The sequence below is a fragment of the Brachyhypopomus gauderio genome, unplaced genomic scaffold, assembly GCF_052324685.1.
Source record: "Brachyhypopomus gauderio isolate BG-103 unplaced genomic scaffold, BGAUD_0.2 sc750, whole genome shotgun sequence".
NCBI classification, from domain to species: Eukaryota; Metazoa; Chordata; class Actinopteri; order Gymnotiformes; family Hypopomidae; genus Brachyhypopomus; species Brachyhypopomus gauderio.
Window position 1 is genome coordinate 725 of NW_027507570.1, and position 19179 is coordinate 19903.

Sequence of the window (19179 nt, forward strand, 5' to 3'; positions counted from 1 at the left end):
GGTCCCCACCCCCCAAACTCTGCAGGAGTGGTTAACACTTGTAAAGCTAAGCCACGGTCTTTGGCATGCCCAAGAGTCTCGCCTTTACCAGATTAGTATCCTAAGAAGCATTTCCTGAAGGAGCAGAACACGGGTTTCATCTCAGGCATACAGAGAAAAAGCTTTTCCTATGAACAAAACCCCCTGAAAGCCAGATTCACAACACACCTAATCTGGTATTAGGGGAAGCTACTCTGGTCTCGCCATGCTTCACTGTACAAGTTCATCTGACTCGCTCCCCTTAATCATTCACATCCCATGATTACGGCTGGTTTGCACTTTGCAGATATATAATTGCCTACAAAGGCCTGAGTGTGTCAGCGAGAGGGTGTGTGTGTGTGTGTGTGAGAGAGAGAGAGAGAGAGAGAGAGAGAAATGGGGGAGGAGGAGAAGGAGAAAGGGGGATAGGGAGAAGGAGAGAGAGATGGTGAGAAAGAACATGGAGAAAAGGCAAAACACAAAAAAGGGATGAAGGAAAGAGGGGAGAAGAGAGGGAAGGAGTGAGGCAGAAGAGGAGAGAAAGAGAGGGGGAAAAGGGGCACAAAAGTGAAAGGGGGGGGGGGGGGGGGGGGGGTTGAGAGATTTAATTTGCCCTATAAGTGATTTCAAATCTGGGGCAGAGATGATTCAATCTCCAGAAAAAATATATTAAGGCATGTCACGATGACATGAAGAGAGGAGTGTAATTACTCTGACTGCAGCATTCAGATAATGACAAATTGGCTGCGATTTCTGGTGACAAGGAGGCAAATGAGAAGCTGGCGGTGTTGCCAGGTGCCTGCGTGTCCCGCAACGCTGAGCCGATATTTCCAAAATGTTTAACCACAGGATTTGTCTGAGGGATTCAAGCAGCGAATCCCTGAGACACCAACAGACTTAAAGGTTGATTCATCGTTTTATATATATATAAAAAAAAGGGTAAATCAGAAAAGGTGTATGTAGAAAACTCTCCGTTACCTTTCAGCTTGAAGTGCCTTCGGATGTCTGCAATAAACAACATTATTAAGATGGCTAACTGGTTGTTGATGTAGAAGAGAAGTGAATGGGTGGTATTATGTACCTGGGTCTCCTGCATGTTCGGTAGGCACTGGGTAAGAATGCTTGGTTTTTGACTTGGAACGGGACCTGGAACGAGACCTTCTTTTGTGTTTCTTCTTCTTCTTGTCTCGGTCTCTGTCCCTCTCTCTGTCCCTGTCCCTCTCTCTGTCCCTGTCTCTCTCTCTGTCCCTGTCTCTGTCTCTTTCAAGGCCGCGAGAGGCAGAGGAGGAGGAGGTGAATGAGGAGGAGACGGGGAGGACGGGAGGTGGGGGGTCCGTGCTCCTCGGAGGGCCTGCGTCTGGGAGAGGGTAATCCAGGCCTGGCAGCTGGTGCAGGGGGTGAGGGAGGGGTCCAGACGAGGAGGTGGGACACCTCCTGCTGTAGAAACAACCGCACAAAACCACAGCAGATTAGACAGAAGGGGCCAAGTCTCGGGCTCACGGGGGAAGAGCCTCAATAAAAAAGGCAGAGAGAGAGAAAAAAAGAGCAAACAGGCTTAATCAGCAAATAGCAAGCGGGGGGTTTTAATTCGGCACCATTAAAGGATAGGTGACATCAAAGAAATATTCAGGCGGAGTCCGCATTTATGATCTTTAAAAACCGACAGTGCAGCAGCTGGCTGGAGCAATCAGAGGGACAGTGTCCAATTAACTGCAAGCTTTCCATCAGCGTACACGTCTGCACATACGGCCAGGAGTGTGTGCGTGTGTGAGTGTGTGTGTGTGTGTGTGTGTGTACACACACTCATCTAGTCCCAGCAGAGTAAAAGGGCACATGTGTCCGTGTCACTGTGTGGGTCATAATTACTCATCTTTGTGCTCTCACGCACACTTCCGCCAGACTCTAATTAAGAAATCCTGGTGGTTGCACAACAAAACAGACACCGCACAATATAATCAGCCCTGCGTCGGCAATTACACACAATATCTGGCACGTCTGCTTAAATGAAAATCCGGAGACGGCATCAAAACGGTCTTTCATCCATCGGTGCTGACGCTGGCGCTGTCCAAACGCATCTCTGCCCCCCAGTGCAGCGTGGGCTGGTGGAGCAGCAGACCGGCGGGTGGAGGGGCGGCCCGGATCCTTGCGCTGCGATTGGGCCCTGGGCTCGCTTCAGGCAGGGGTCAGAGGTCACGCAGCATGCCCTCATCCAGCCCTTGCTTAACCAGGACACAAACCTGCATTAAGCTACGTGGCCCAATTAATTTTTCAGCATAGGGAGCAACACACTCCAGCTCACATGGAAACAGCACGTTGGCTCTGAAGCCGGCCGCGCTCGAACGTGGAGCAGGAGGACGGGTAGGGAGCGAGGGAGGAGGACGGGTAGGGAGCGAGGGAGGAGGACGGGTAGGGAGCGAGGGAGGAGGACGGGTAGGGAGCGAGGGAGGAGGACGGGTAGGGAGCGAGGGAGGAGGACGGGTAGGGAGCGAGGGCGGAGGACGGGTAGGGAGCGAGGGCGGAGGACGGGTAGGGAGCGAGGGAGGAGGACGGGTAGGGAGCGAGGGAGGAGGGCGGGTAGGGAGCGAGGGAGGAGGACGGGTAGGGAGCGAGGGAGGAGGGCGGGTAGGGAGCGAGGGAGGAGGACGGGGTAGGGAGCGAGGGAGGAGGACGGGTAGGGAGCGAGGGAGGAGGACGGGTAGGGAGCGAGGGAGGAGGACGGGTAGGGAGCGAGGGAGGAGGACGGGTAGGGAGCGAGGGCGGGTAGGGAGCGAGGGGAGCGAGGGCGGGGTAGGGAGCGAGGGAGGAGGACGGGTAAGGAGCGAGGGCGGAGGACGGGTAGGGAGCGAGGGGAGCGAGGGCGGAGGACGGGTAGGGAGCGAGGGCGGAGGACGGGTAGGGAGCGAGGGAGGAGGACGGGTAGGGAGCGAGGGGAGGAGCGGGTAGGGAGCGAGGGAGGAGGACGGGTAGGGAGCGAGGGAGGAGGACGGGTAGGGAGCGAGGGAGGAGGGCGGGTAGGGAGCGAGGGAGGAGGGCGGGTAGGGAGCGAGGGAGGAGGGCGGGTAGGGAGCGAGGGAGGAGGGCGGGTAGGGAGCGAGGGAGGAGGGCGGGTAGGGAGCGAGGGAGGAGGGCGGGTAGGGAGCGAGGGAGGAGGGCGGGTAGGGAGCGAGGGAGGAGGGCGGGTAGGGAGCGAGGGGAGGAGGGCGGGTAGGGAGCGAGGGAGGAGGGCGGGTAGGGAGCGAGGGAGGAGGGCGGGGTAGGGAGCGAGGGAGGAGGGGCGGGGTAGGGGAGCGAGGGAGGAGGGCGGGGGTAGGGAGCGAGGGAGGAGGACGGGTAGGGAGCGAGGGAGGAGGACGGGGTAGGGAGCGAGGGAGGAGGACGGGGTAGGGAGCGAGGGAGGAGGACGGGTAGGGAGCGAGGGCGGAGGACGGGTAGGGAGCGAGGGAGGAGGACGGGTAGGGAGCGAGGGAGGAGGGCGGGTAGGGAGCGAGGGAGGAGGACGGGTAGGGAGCGAGGGAGGAGGGGCGGGTAGGGAGCGAGGGAGGAGGGCGGGTAGGGAGCGAGGGAGAAGGGCGGGTAGGGAGCGAGGGAGGAGGGCGGGTAGGGAGCGAGGGAGGAGGGCGGGTAGGGAGCGAGGGAGGAGGACGGGTAGGGAGCGAGGGAGGAGGACGGGTAGGGAGCGAGGGAGGAGGACGGGTAGGGAGCGAGGGAGGAGGACGGGTAGGGAGCGAGGGAGGAGGACGGGTAGGGAGCGAGGGAGGAGGACGGGTAGGGAGCGAGGGCGGGTAGGGAGCGAGGGAGGAGGACGGGTAAGGAGCGAGGGCGGAGGATGGGTAGGGAGCGAGGGAGCGAGGGCGGAGGACGGGTAGGGAGCGAGGGAGCGAGGGCGGAGGACGGGTAGGGAGCGAGGGCGGGAGGACGGGTAGGGAGCGAGGGAGGAGGACGGGTAGGGAGCGAGGGAGGAGGACGGGTAGGGAGCGAGGGAGGAGGACGGGTAGGGAGCGAGGGAGGAGGACGGGTAGGGAGCGAGGGAGCGAGGGAGGAGGACGGGTAGGGAGCGAGGGAGGAGGACGGGTAGGGAGCGAGGGAGGAGGACGGGTAGGGGAGCGAGGGAGGAGGACGGGTAGGGAGCGAGGGAGGAGGACGGGTAGGGAGCGAGGGAGGAGGACGGGTAGGGAGCGAGGGAGGAGGACGGGTAGGGAGCGAGGGAGCGAGGGCGGGGTAGGGAGCGAGGGAGGAGGACGGGTAAGGAGCGAGGGAGGAGGACGGGTAGGGAGCGAGGGAGCGAGGGCGGAGGATGGGTAGGGAGCGAGGGGAGCGAGGGCGGAGGACGGGTAGGGAGCGAGGGCGGAGGACGGTAGGGAGCGAGGGCGAGGATAGGTAGGGAGCGAGGGAGGAGGACGGGTAGGGAGCGAGGGAGGAGGACGGGTAGGGAGCGAGGAGCGAGGGAGGAGGACGGTAGGGAGCGAGGGAGGAGGACGGGTAGGGAGCGAGGGAGGAGGAGGGTAGGGAGCGCGAGGGAGGAGGACGGGTAGGGAGCGAGGGAGGAGGACGGGTAGGGAGCGAGGGAGGAGGACGGGTAGGGAGCGAGGGAGGAGGACGGGTAGGGAGCGAGGGAGGAGGACGGGTAGGGAGCGAGGGAGGAGGACGGGTAGGAGCGAGGGAGGAGGACGGGTAGGGAGCGAGGGAGCGAGGGCGGGTAGGGAGCGAGGGAGGAGGCGGGTAGGGAGCGAGGGGGGGCGGGTAGGGAGCGGGGGAGGGGGGGGGGGGTAGGGAGCGGAGGGAGCTGAGGGCGGAGGATGGGTAGGGAGCGAGGGAGCGAGGGCGGAGGACGGGTAGGGAGCGAGGGCGGAGGACGGGTAGGGAGCGAGGGCGGAGGATAGGTAGGGAGCGAGGGAGGAGGACGGGTAGGGAGCGAGGGAGGAGGACGGGTAGGGAGCGAGGGAGCGAGGGAGGAGGACGGGTAGGGAGCGAGGGAGGAGGACGGGTAGGGAGCGAGGGAGGAGGACGGGTAGGGAGCGAGGGAGGAGGACGGGTAGGGAGCGAGGGAGGAGGACGGGTAGGGAGCGAGGGAGGAGGGGGAGAAGAGATGAAGCCCAGAAGGTAGCCATCAATAGGAGATGAAGACCAAGTCAGTACTTCTCTCCATCCCCCCAAAAATGATTCGACCGCATCGCGTACAGTGAGAATGAGAGATGCAGTGCTCAGTGGATTCTTTACTCCAAACACCAAAACACATCACACCTTTAGTGCCGCTGCGCTTTAAAACGAGATCTCATGTTTGTAATTAAGCCAGGCAGACAGACAAGCAGACAAAAACACAAACATAAACCGAACAGGATCAGCGCAGAACAGGGACGTGTACGCAGAGCTCAGCACCGCCACAGAACCAGGACACACTCCACACAGACGCGGCACACACAAAGCTACACGTCTGAACAAAACGACAAATGCAGTCAGTCATATTGGACGATTTCCATTTTAAACAAAACAAAAACCAAAAAAAAAAAAAAAAAAACAATTAAACTAAAACATCCGAGTAGCGTTTAAGTGAAGATTAACCACCCTCCATTCAGAAAACACACCAGCAGAAACATTATGGCTGCTTGCCATCATCAGCGATCGGTGAGACTATATAATCACATACTCTGCGTCTCCACTAATTACAATTAGGGCACATGTTTCATTTGTGATCTGACTCCTCTATAATTACACTAGCTTTTAGCAGCAGCAAAGTTTGGTCAACTTTCTTCCAATTAAGCGGAATAGCTCACATGTGCACACACGAGTAAGAAGACAAAACAGGAGGGGAGAGAGAGAGAGAGAGAGAGAGAGAGAGAGAGAGAGAGAGAGAGAGAGAGAGAGAGAGAGAGGAGAGAGAGAGAGAGAGGGGGGGGGGGGGGAGGGGGGGGGGAGGGGAGGGAGGTAGAAAGCAGTAAACGAAGAGGAGGTAGCACACCGAGTTTGATAACTGCTCTCTCTGCTCAATATTTCCCACTGACTGGGGACAGATAATGAAAGGCAGGGCCCGGTTTGATTTCAGAGGCATCAGGTTAAAAATAGGATGACATTTGGAAGGCTAATCCTCCCGAGGCTGTGTGGAGCGAGTGGCCAGCCTCTCATGTCTGCTCTCAAGAGATACGGAGAAAGTGCCCTCAATAAAATAAACTTTAAAAAAACCACACGTTTACTAAAGAGAGCTGGCAGAGTTTACACAGTTAACAAACACAGAGGGCCCACAGCTGCCTGCTCACACGCGTGAGGAGGAGAGGGAGGAGGAGAAAAGGGGGGAGGAGAAGAGGGAGGAGGAGAAGAGGGGGGGAGGAGAGGAGGGAGGAGAAGAGGGAGGAGGAGAAGAGGGGGAGGAGGAAAAGGGGGGGAGGAGAAGAGGGGGGAGGAGCAGGCGTGAGGAGAAGGGGGGGGGGGGGGGGAGCAGAAGGTTTGCGGGGCAGCCAAAAAGCTCCCGCTCTCTGCCATGATGGTGCTCTTGTCCTGCTGTATGCTGGACAGCAGTGACCACTAAGGGTCTGTTGTGAGAACATGGTGGGGGGTCTGGAAATACCGCACACAGTGTAGCGGCTGGCACGGGACTGACCAATCACAGACTGTGTGGAGAGGGCATGAGACCACCCAATCAGAGGACAGAGAGGGGCTGTCCAACTGTAGAGTGTGAGAGAGGGAGTTCAGGTGGTGTAGGACTACCTCATCTGAGTGTGTGGTGGAGGTGTAGGACTACCTCATCTGAGTGTGTGGGTGGGGTGTAGGACTACCTCATCTGAGTGTGTGGTGGGGGTGTAGGACTACCTCATCTGAGTGTGTGGTGGGGGTGTAGGACTACCTCATCTGAGTGTGTGGTGGGGGGTGAAGGACTACCTCATCTGAGTGTGTGGGTGGGGGGTGTAGGACTATCTCATGCTCTGGAGTGTGTGGTGGGGGTGTAGGACTACCTCATCTGAGTGTGTGGTGGGGGGTGTAGGACTACCTCATCTCTGAGTGTGTGGTGGAGGTGTAGGACTACCTCATCTGAGTATGTGGTGGGGGTGTAGGACTACCTCATCTGAGTGTGTGGTGGGGGGTGTAGGACTACCTCATCTGAGTGTGTGGTGGGGGTGTAGGACTATCTCATCTCTGAGTGTGTGGTGGGGGTGTAGGACTACCTCATCTGAGTGTGGGTGGGGGTGTAGGACTACCTCATCTCTGAGTGTGTGGTGGGGGTGTAGGACTACCTCATCTGAGTGTGTGGTGGAGGTGTAGGACTACCTCATCTCTGAGTGTGTAGGACTACCTCATCTGAGTGTGTGGTGGAGGTGTAGGACTACCTCATCTGAGTGTGTGGTGGAGGTGTAGGACTACCTCATCTGAGTGTGTAGGACTACCTCATCTGAGTGTGTGGTGGAGGTTGTAGGACTACCTCATCTGAGTGTGTGGTGGGTGTGTAAGACTACCTCATCTGAGTGTGTGGTGGGTGTGTAGGACTACCTCATCTCTGAGTGTGTGGTCGAGGTGTAGGACTACCTCATCTGAGTGTGTAGGACTACCTCATCTGAGTGTGTGGTGGAGGTGTAGGACAACCTCATCTGAGTGTGTGGTGGGTGTGTAGGACTACCTCATCTGAGTGTGTGGTGGGTGTGTAGGACTACCTCATCTCTGAGTGTGTGGTGGAGGTGTAGGACTACCTCATCTGAGTGTGTGGTGGAGGTGTAGGACTACCTCATCTGAGGTGTGTTGGTGGAGGTGTAGGACTACCTCATCTGAGTGTGTGGTGGGTGTGTAGGACTACCTCATCTGAGTGTGTGGTGGAGGTGTAGGCTTACCTCTTCTGAGTGTGTTGTGGAGGTGTAGGACTACCTCATCTGAATGTGTGGTGGGGGTGTAGGACTACCTCATCTGAGTGTGTGGTGGGGGGTGTAGGACTACCTCATCTGAGTGTGTGGTGGGGGTGTAGGACTACCTCATCTGAGTGTGTAGGACTACCTCATCTGAGTGTGTAGGACTACCTCATCTGAGTGTGTAGGACTACCTCATCTGAGTGTGTGGTGGAGGTGTAGGACTACCTCATCTCTGAGTGTGTGGTGGAGGTGTAGGACTACCTCATTTGAGTGTGTGGTGGAGGTGTAGGACTACCTCATCTGAGTGTGTGGTGGAGGTGTAGGACTACCTCATCTGAGTGTGTAGGACTACCTCATCTGAGTGTGTGGTGGAGGTGTAGGACTACCTCATCTGAGTGTGTGGTGGGTGTGTAGGACTACCTCATCTGAGTGTGTGGTGGGTGTGTAGGACTACCTCATCTCTGAGTGTGTGGTGGGTGTGTAGGACTACCTCATCTCTGAGTGTGTGGTGGGTGTGTAGGACTACCTCATCTCTGAGTGTGTGGTGGAGGTGTAGGACTACCTCATCTGAGTGTGTGGTGGAGGTGTAGGACTACCTCATCTGAGTGTGTGGTGGAGGTGTAGGACTACCTCATCTGAGTGTGTGGTGGGTGTGTAGGACTACCTCATCTGAGTGTGTGGTGGAGGTGTAGGCTTACCTCTTCTGAGTGTGTGGTGGGGGTGTAGGACTACCTCATCTGAGTGTGTGGTGGGGGTGTAGGACTACCTCATCTGAGTGTGTGGTGGGGGTGTAGGACTACCTCATCTGAGTGTGTGGTGGGGGTGTAGGACTACCTCATCTCTGAGTGTGTGGTGGGGGTGTAGGGCTACCTCATCCGAGTGTGTGGTGGGGGTGTAGGGCTACCTCATCTGAGTGTGTGGTGGGGGTGTAGGGCTACCTCATCTCTGAGAATTCACACCTGGGGATTATATTTGTAATGTGGAGGTTATGTTTGTAATCTGCTGATGGATACAGAGTTCCTGCCCTTAACCCAGTGCCAGACAGGAGGAAAATGGACTGAATAAAACGCTTCAGAAATCCAGAGGGTCAGCAAAGGACGGAGCTTCACGCAGTCCGTCTGCGACGCAATCTGCCTCAGGGCCAGAGAGTGACTGCTGTTAAAGCCAAGAAGACGGTGAGACCAGAGGACGCATGGCCTTTTACTAGGGGGGACTAAGAGCAGGACCCAGCCCAGCGTGGGGACAAGTGCTAACAGCAGCAGGCCTGAGAAGACATGAGCCAACAGTACCAGCAGGCAGGACAGCACGTGGCTCTGGCGTCCATATGGCTGCTGAGAGCTTTGCCACGAACATCCACCGTGGGGATCTGGTACACTATCAGACTCGCTCCGTTCTCAAGGGCTCTCGGGCACTTTTGGACATGAAGGTTCGTGTCACTGAGCCTTAGAGGAGGAATCAGGAGTGGATCGATCGGGAGTCTTGACGGGTCCTCAGCTAGCTTTCTGCTTTGCATTAGTGGTAAAGCCCGTGGTGCCAATAAGCCCGGCCCTGCGCAGGCCGGGACAAAACCTTGGAAGGGAAAAATGAGCGGAAAGGGGCTGAATCATGGCTATGAAACCCAATTGTGTTCGCTGGAGAAAGTCCCAGAAACTTTGCTTGTGCCACTCGGGTTTCATGAATAACTTCCATTGTTTTAAATCAAACGGCCGAACTGTGGGCCAGCTGCAAATGGCGGGCGAGGAAGAGGAGGGGGCCCGGCCCGCCATTACAGCCAGCAGCCATTAGCCGAAGGATCCATCACCACGAAACGCGCTTGACGCAGCAGAGTGGCCCTCCAGCAGGAAGATCACCGCCCGTGTCCTACAGCGTCGGCAACGTTATCTTCTCACCAGCCGTACGTGTTGCTGAAGGCGGACTGGGCGATGCTGCTGGTCTATTAGCACCATTTAAATGCATGAGTGCCGTGCACCCCAGGCACCTGGGCTGAAACCTCTCCTGCTAGACACAACGCCACGTGAAGGACACCTCGTGTCGCGCCACTCTGATCTTAACCAGCATCCTCCATGTTCCTCGTGCGTTCCTCGTGCTCAGGGACACAGTGGCGTCTGCACTATGCGTGTGGTTTGCTAGAACTCGTAGCCAAATGAATTAGCATGTGCCAGATCAAGTCTGTCCGTCACCGAAGGCTTAGTTGAGCCTCAAAACGGGCCATATTTAGCCAGACAACGTAGGCATGTGGGGACAGAGCTCTGACCTACTAATTAAAGCAAACAATGCCATATTTTTCAAGATTGCAAGAATCTAATTTTAGTTGGGCCTCTATATGTTTACACTAGCACAACATTGAGTTTTTAAATCACTCACTCTACACTTAATACCTGCGTGTATCCCTAACGCCACACCCCCGCTGGACGTGAAACGTCACATCAGCTACGCAAACTTCTCACTTCCTACTGAAACAGGCTAGCCGGCGTGGTGTCCACCGTCCCTTATGTCCCACCGTCTGTCCCAGCCTTAATCTGGAAACTGCAGCCGACGGGGGGGGGGGGGGGGGGGGGGGGGGGGGGACACGACGATGACACCAGCTGTGAGAAACCATATGCAGTCATGGTGCGTGTTGACAGTGTGCAAGCTTTCATTTATTCTCACCTTTCAGTCTCGCACATTAGTGCATCTGAGCGCTGCGCGCACGCACACACACACACAAAACACACACACACACACACACACACACACACACACACACACACACACACACACACACACACACACACACACACGACACACACACACACACACACACACACACACACACACACACACACACACACACACACACACACACACACACGTGTCCTGTTGATTATGTCTGGCAGATGATGAGGGGATTTGAGCGCTGTCATATTAAAACATACACAGTACCCTCTCTCCCCCTACAACGTCAGCCCCATGGGCGTTTAAACCGGGACAACGTGGAACACGAGCCTGTGGCAGGAGAGGATCATGGGAAGAGAGGCGGAGTGCAGGTGGATGATGAGGTGGAGACTGATGGGGAACACACTGCATCCTGTTGGTGGTGACGTGATGAAGTGGAGGTGTAACTAGGCTCAGATCGGAGGGCCAGCCGTCCGTCGTGCGCGCGACATCACGGCAGCAGGGAACCAGTTCTACCCATAAACATGTCATTGTGACGGCTGGAGAAATGTCTGACAGGGGCATTAAAGGGCAATAAGAAAATAGAGAGGTCTCCCGTAGCGATAAAACAGATCTCGAACAACATAGCATTGATTATTTAACTGGCAGGTAATGAAAGCCATAATCAGAATTTAGTTAGAAAGCCAATTAGTGAGGAGAAGAATGAGCTGGTGAACCATTTTCTGTTCAAAGGCTTAAAAGTGCAATTACATAAAATTATATGGACACAGTAGAATCGTTAGAAACATTATCGTTGTGAACAAATGAACCTGATTGATGCTTTTGGTTTGTTTGAATGCTAAGCTATAGAAAAAGTTAAAACCATGTACAAAATATACACTGGAAAGAAATCTCAATGTGAACTCAGAACAACAATAACTGAAGTCCATTAAGTCAGTGGGTTCTCTGCTAATTGAAGTCTACAAAGTCCATTACCTCTATGCTAAGTGAGGTTCCCAGCTAGTACATGTCCCTGTAATGAGCTACGCTGCACTGAAGAAAAGTATCAAACACACTTTTACCTCTGAAGTCGCCCCCGATCGGCGGTGTGCGATGCTTGTGCGAGGTGTGTGTTACTAAAACCAGCCGTGCTGGGTAACGTCTCTCCCAGGAGAAAAGGTGCTTTAACTGTACTGCCCTGCGTTGGTATAATGACAGTAAAGCTGAATTGAAGTGAGCTGAATGAAATGAAGTGTGGAGACGCACGGAGACACCGATCAGAGAACAAAGTGCATGTGGGAGGGAGAAGGAAAGAGAGACATGGGACACAAGCGTGGGACTGGGAGTATATCTGCACACATATACACACACACACACACACATACCTGCAAACATGCACACACACACACAAACACACATACCTGGCAAACATGCACACACACACACAAACACACATACCTGCAAACATGCACACACACACACACACACACACATATACCTGCAAACATGCACACACCCACACAGGCGCAGACACACACACCCACACAGGCGCAGACGCAGACACACGCGCAGACGCAGACGCAGACACGCGCAGACGCAGACACACACACACACACACACACACACAGGCAGGCACAGGCGCAGACACACACACAGGCGCAGACACACACACACACACACACACACAAAACGGTGCTGCTGGTCCCACATCCAGGTTCAAACAACATGGCACTAGAGAGACGGGCCACTAATGGAGGACAGAGCAAAGCTGAGCTCAAAGCGGGCTGAGCCACTGCAGCTGCTGCACAGGGGGGGAAGATGGCCATCAGAGGACTGTAAGCAAGTCTTTAAAGAGCAGACACGGCACTACCTCCGCTCAAAAGGAATAGAAAAACACAGCAACCCGGCATAAGGACGGAGGAAAGGAAAACACGGTGGAAGAAACACAAAAGAGAAATGGACAGAAAAATAGAAATGGAGTGTGTGTGTGTGTGTGTGAGATGGTGAGTGAAGCGCGGCAGGTTTTAATAATCACTTGTGCACGGTCTGCGTGGGGCGAGTGGGGGTGTGCGCTCCACTGGGGGCAACATCCTGTGTGTGTACCAGTTAATAATGGAAAGCCCATAATGAGAAATGGGATAGAAGCAAAGGCCGTATCAATAAAGGAGTCGGTGGAGATTGATGGTGGAGGTATATCGATGCCCAGGACACAAGGGTGTAGCCGCCGGCCCGCAGACTACTGTGAACTATTTATGCTGCTGTTCATCAGATTAGAGAGGAGAAGGCAGCCAGCTGGCAGAACACATTCTGCAGGCCCACACTTTCTTTAATTAGTGCGTACACACCCAAGGTGAAAAATCCAACCGTAATGGTGACTTACCGTTTGTTTATTCGGAGCCGAGCGTTATTTGTGTCAACAGCCTGAGCGAAACCCGAGCTGCAACTAAACGCTCGTTTCGGGTTAATCAGCCCCAAGGAAGCGCTCGGCGTGGCGTCGTGCACGCCAACCGCTTTCTTCCCCGCTGCGTCGCGCAAAGAATTTGCGCGTTCATGCGCCCGCACGCACAAAAGCGCGAACGTGGACACACGCGAATCCTAGGAAGTGTGTGTGTCCCTAAATGGGAGTGGGCTAGTTCAATCTCTCACTCAACTGTGTGACAACAGCACAGAGAAATGTTAAAAGCACATGAGGTCCCTGGCCACACACACTCTCTCTCTCTGCCCAACGATATCCACCATACGGAGGAGGGGGAGAACTTTAGAAGAGATCTTTTATGAAAGAAAGAAAGAAAAAACCTCCAACCAAATAAAACCCTCTGCTGTTTGGAAACTTTTGCTTCTTGTGCACCACATGGGACTTTCCCTTTGTTCCACAAACGCCCCCATCCAAACTACTTCTGCTGAAGTTGGACGCTGCTTTTGGCTGAGGACTAATCCGCTCCCAGTTTATCCCCCCGATTTATTTCACCACCATGAAGATTTATAGCTCTGTAAGCGTTTGCATGGCTTTATGTATAAACTAATTGGAGCGAGCGCTGGCAACCTTGTGACGACGGGTCCCAAACAGACTCGGACAGGCTCATTTCGGCAGCGTTTATCGATTCTGTTCCTCACTGGTGCTCCGTTCTGCGGCTGGAAGATGAAGGGGAGCTTTGCTCGAATAACAAAAGTGAAGTTAACAGAAAAGCAGCACTTCACTTTACATCACATTTTTATCTCTACAGCCTGGCCCACACGTTGCTAGGCTTGCTTTCATTAGCCTTCAGCCCAACAAAGAAGGCCAAACCTCAAAACAATATGCGAGAAGCGAGTGATTTTTTTGGGCGTTTCTGGCTACTGAGAACTGAAAAGTCACAGCTTGTTTTTTGTTTGAAAGCGTATGAAGGACGTGTCGGTTTCCTGGGTGACGTCCCACATGGCCATATGGGCAGATTGTTGGAGACAGCCATCAATGGTGAGCATGGGTGTTGGGACTGGAACCCTCACTAGAAGGTCGCCTTTTGAACCAGTATGACGTGTTTGGCTGTCCCACATCTCACACCAGTCTAGCCTGACAGCGTTTCAGGGCTCTCATGACAACAGTCCAGCAGAAGCACATGTTCAGTCTCATAAGCCCCACCCACCCACCTTCTTGTGGTTCAGGAACACATGCAATTATGTGGGCAGCCTAAATCGGTAGCGGGACATTGACCCAAACTGCCGCACGTTGGTTCCCACACCGGGCCTGCTGTTCCCACGTGCTGGGTCTCTTCTCCTCCTCCTGCTCAAACACACCCGATTCATCTCACGTGGGGACTGATAAATAGCTGATGGATTGAATCAGCTGGGAATGGCAAAACGCTCAACTCTGCAGTGCTGGAGGATTGAGATTACACACAGTTTCAGGAAACAGATATCCAACCACTTGACCGGACTTAAAATGGTTTTTTTTAAGAGGAGAAAAAAATTAATAAATAAAAAATAAATCACAGCATGAGCCCAACACAAAAAGCCACAAGCAAAAGAATGAATATTATAAGCCTTACTAAGGGTTAGAATTAAAATAACGATACATTATTTTTTTAACCAAAGCTAATTCCCACAATCACCCACAGCTATGAGTGAATCCACACATCACTGCTGTTTTAATTAAATACCCTAACTGAGGTGCCTGGTTGGGGGGGGGGGGGGGGGGGGCACACAAATCTACATAAAGCTTCACTAAGTTTTACTGAAATGATCACAAGAGTGAGTTACATGTTTTTCCCAAGCATTCATGTGAAACTTTCTACATATTTGTAAGCACTCATTAAAAGCCCTGCACTGTGTTTTTCCCTCCTTAGTCAAAATGCTGTATTAGCAGAAATTACATGATTATCTTCACACTTCTCTCTCAATTAAACATTTACTGGGTACTGCAAAGTACAGAAAATAACCCACATTTTTTATTTATTTTCTGTTGTATACTGCCCCCTAACTTCCATTTTGGAATTACACTGTATTTGGGGTTATATTTGACGTCATAGATACGCTAATTGACTAGAGCGAATCATAAGCGACCACATATTGCATATTCATGAGCCGTGAATCAGCTGCCCCGCCCACACTGCCCTTATTCCACATGGCTCTCAAGTAACGGAGATGGCACACACGCAAGACCCAATCAAAATGGCTCCAAATTTAGTTCTGGATTTGAAGTGACACCAAATACAAGAATTCATAGCAGGCATCGCGTGGCTTGATTTATCTGAACATTATGCTCAATATATCTATGGGTTTGCCCTTAAAGCAGCAGCTTATCAGAAAACATCCTGGAAGGAATCTTAATTTGATAAGACTTAATAGTTATTGTTTTCATTTGTAGTAAGCTATGAGAACATAATGTGTTCATGTGACTTTGATAATTGTGGAATTTATTTTGGCTACAATTTTCTTTTCTAAATGTTGAATATGATATACTGATTAAATTGCCAAATAGTCATTGACCTTCACATGTTTAGTTCCTGTCGTGTATAAAGACTAAGCTAACGTTAGCCAATATCTTTAATATTGTCAGAAATGGACAGATGAGACAGTTCCAAACACATTCTTAAAACACGCCCTGCGGCATCCTCCAATTTAACCAGAGAACGTGATCAGCCCGTAAACGCAGAGCGATCCTGGTGCTGACTGACACCAACGCCCTTTGACCTCCTCAGGGTCACACAAGCGAAGCTGCATATATGCAAACGGATTCCCAGCTTGAACATACTGACCAACTGGGTGGTTACATCTGACACTGAGGTCATTAATCAATCACACCCACACCGCGGAATCGCAAAAGCCGCGACGGAGGAAAATTTTTTTTTAATCACAGCTTCATTTTGTTTGGGAGGACGGTAACTGAAATATGCAACATACTTTGTGAAGATTAAAAATTTTCACAGATTTTAAAAACCAAGCGCACGGGGCCTTTCATCCCCACCATTCATGGTCGGGTTGAACACGGAGAAGGGGAAATGTTTAGAAGACAAGGGTATCTGCATTGAGGAAATGGCAAATGCATATAAATAACTGGCTACATCTGCAGTTTCACTCTGAAAAGCATCACTGAGCATTGGTTTAAAGCTCAGGCAAAAGATTCCATAGTGAGGGCACTTTCATCGCGCCCCGCATAAGAAGCACATCACCAAAAGATGAAATGAGTTACTTCACGTCTGTAGCGTTTCTCCTACAACGACACGTTAAGTGTCTAAGTGCCAAACCCACCCATTATAAACCTCCAGATGAAGGACGCATGGAAAACCCATTTCTCTACGTTTGTGACTCTCAACCGCACATTTACTAGTTCTGCAACGAAAACGTTATAGGATGTGAGGGCCTGTGATACGACAAGCATGAACTGTTTCTACCATTAATTAAAACCAAACATCCCACCCTATCAGACATTCTTGAGATATCAATACCTACACTTCATTATGCACGTCTTCCGTTCCGCCTCTCCTACAGTGCCACACAATCGCTCATATATGCCCCTCCCCCTTTACTCCTCTTTTTGCTCTTCCCCTCATTCTGGAACATTCCTCAATTAGTCCCACTACATGAAGAATGAGGGCTCCACCCCAAAACACTCGCTCACAAAGGGAGACTTTCCCCCCATTTATTGTCCCTTGGCTGACAGGGGTTCACGTTCTTAGACTCCCAAGGGGACTAGAACAATTTCATTGAGACTTTAAAGTCAGAAGTCAGCCAACATCCCCAACCCGAAACAACCCAGATCAAACAAAAAACGAAAAACAAAAACGCAACCTGTAGGTGCCGCAAACCCTTCAGGAGGGTCCCAACTCTCACTTTGCCTCTGCCATTTCCATTAAAGTACCCCCACAAGGCCATCTGCCCACTGTTCCTCTGCCCTGGCCATATTCAGCAGGGCAGAGAGCACTCTGCAGTTCTAGGGGAAAAAAAAAGCCTTTCAGCCCCGCACAAAGAGCGTTATTATCACAGTCACGGACGACGGGTCATCCTAATGCGAGCTCCGAGGAGGTGCTGGATCAACGATTCCGCTTCTCTCATTTAAACCTTCCCGTCAGCCGCCCTGACTGCAAACACACACGTACACGGGCGAATAATGTCTCATCAGCCAGTCGAAAGGCAAACCAGTCAAAGTAAACTCTCTATAGTTCTTCAGTCAGGGCCTCGGGTCGCTCATTTGCATCGTGTAGTGCAGATGCTCAAACGCCACGTTGGCCCGGGGTCTGGCGCCTCAGAGATGCAGGTGTGCCGTTTAAGCCTAGCACCACCTGCAGAACACCACCTGGACGGCCAGACGACGCTCCACCTCCCGTCTCCTCGGCTCGCCTACATCCACTACGACTTCCATTTTCTGCCAAAAGGTACTTAGTGTGAGGACAGGCTGCATTTCCACTTGAAAGTGCCTAAACGAGTAATCAGTCCCACCAGGATTTCGCGGGCCTTTTTTGTGATTGTTGCGGGCTAAAATGTTTGATGTTGCGGGTGTTTTTCAAAAAAATTGCGATGGAAGTTGCGGTGTGTTTTTGCTTTTTTGTGAGTACATTACAATAGGGAGTAAATGTTGTATGGTTTCCTCTATTTAGTAGTCCATTTTAATGATCTATTTACCTATTTATTCAGGGTTGGCAACTTTTCAAGATCGCTTGAAGTGAGATTTGAACCTGGAGGGGGTGGCGAACATTAATTGTTGACGGGGGGGCGGGGTTAGCGAACGTAAGTTGTTACCGGGCGGCCTGTAAAATGGACACAAATTAAGTATTATATCGAGATCGATCGCCAGTGGTTGGTGCCAGAGCGAACTAGTAACTCATAGATATGGATCAGAGATAAATAAACTTTATCTCAGTTTAAAGTTTAAACTTATAAACTTTATCTCAGACCCTCGCCGCTTGCGTGCGCTGCAGTGACTTCACGGGCTACCGTTGCATTGTGGGGAATGTAGTGTTTGTGCGTGCAAAACACCATCGGGCGGCTGTGGCCTGCGGGCCGGTTCTAATAGTAATTAAATATCATCCAGGGGGCCATAGATAATCAATTCGCGGGTCGGATCTGGACAGTTTATCCCCGCTTTCATGTAGTGTACCGGGATACTGCTTTTCCCGATCTTTTTGCCGTTATTTTGGTCGCTCATGCTGCTTTCAGTCTGCTCCTCTTGAACGTATATACGGAAGTAAGGCGGGAGTTTTTCGATGTCACATCAAGACGACATCAGTGATTGGTCAAATTTGCAGGAAAGTTGCGGTGAATTGGCTGAAGTTGCATCGCCCTGAATTCGCGGGGTTTGCTTGAAGTTGCGTTGCAAATCGCAACATCGCGACTTTCTGGAGGGTCTGAGTAATGCCAGACCTGGCCTTATGAAATCAAGGCAGCGCTGAAGACCGAACATGGGATGATGGTTCTTCGGTTCTTATTCCAGTCGGGGCTGGACCACCTCAATCAGTAACCCAGAATTCTTTGCAACGCCCTCGGTGTCAACTTTTCCCCCACGGCGGCCCGTAAACAAGCGATGAGAGCGGAGGCATAATTAGACGCTCCGAATGTGGCCGACCCAGCAAGTGGAGGAGAGGGCGGGGCTTAAAAATGTTAGAATCATTAGTGCTGATAACTCAGAGAGAGGAGATGGAGAGCAACGGCACAGACGGGACGTGGGGTGGGAGAGATGAAAGGGGAATGGGTGGAGGAGGGGGAGGAGCAGAAAGGGTGAGGAGTGGGAAGAGAATGAAAGGTTGAGGTTGGAGAAAGAGGGAAAGGGGGACGATGTGGGCAGCACAGGGGCGGAAGGGCGGACGAGTGCAGGCTGTGGGCGGAGGGGCAGCAGTGCTGAGCTCCAGGGCTCCAGGGCGTTGTGGGAGGTGGGGACGAGGTTGAAGGAGGAGAGGTGTGGAGCAGAACAGAGCAGTTGAGCTGGTGTGGAACGGACGCTGTGGTCCAGATGTAGCCTTGCGAACATGGAGCACTCTGGTTTAGCGCTTTAGATCGGAGGCACAGATGAAGTTCTGTCACGGTAGCAGATAAAAAGCAGCACACGGCCATGTTTACAGGCCCATGAGGCAGGATGGGTCATGCCCATGGGGCGGGGTGGGCCGTGCCCATGGGGCGGGGTGGGCCGTGCCAATGAGACGGGCTGGGCCGTGCCAATGAGGCGGGGTGGGTCGTGCCAATAAGACGGGCTGGGTCGTGCCCATGGGGCGGGGTGGGTCGTGCCAATAAG

General features: G+C 52.9%; 1 protein-coding gene across 1 annotated transcript in view; it reads right to left on the reverse strand.

Annotated features, from left to right (window-relative positions):
• Positions 1-641: 641 nt before the first annotated feature.
• The window catches only part of LOC143507800 (uncharacterized), a 29680-nt gene continuing 11142 nt past the window's right edge, over positions 642-19179 (reverse strand). The window contains exons 4-5 of the mRNA XM_076996607.1: positions 1100-1455; positions 642-1023 (exon numbers count right to left, since the gene is read on the reverse strand). Coding sequence (XP_076852722.1) covers positions 884-1023; positions 1100-1455 — 496 coding nt within the window. The 3' untranslated portion in view covers positions 642-883. The remainder of the gene's footprint in view (positions 1024-1099; positions 1456-19179) is intronic.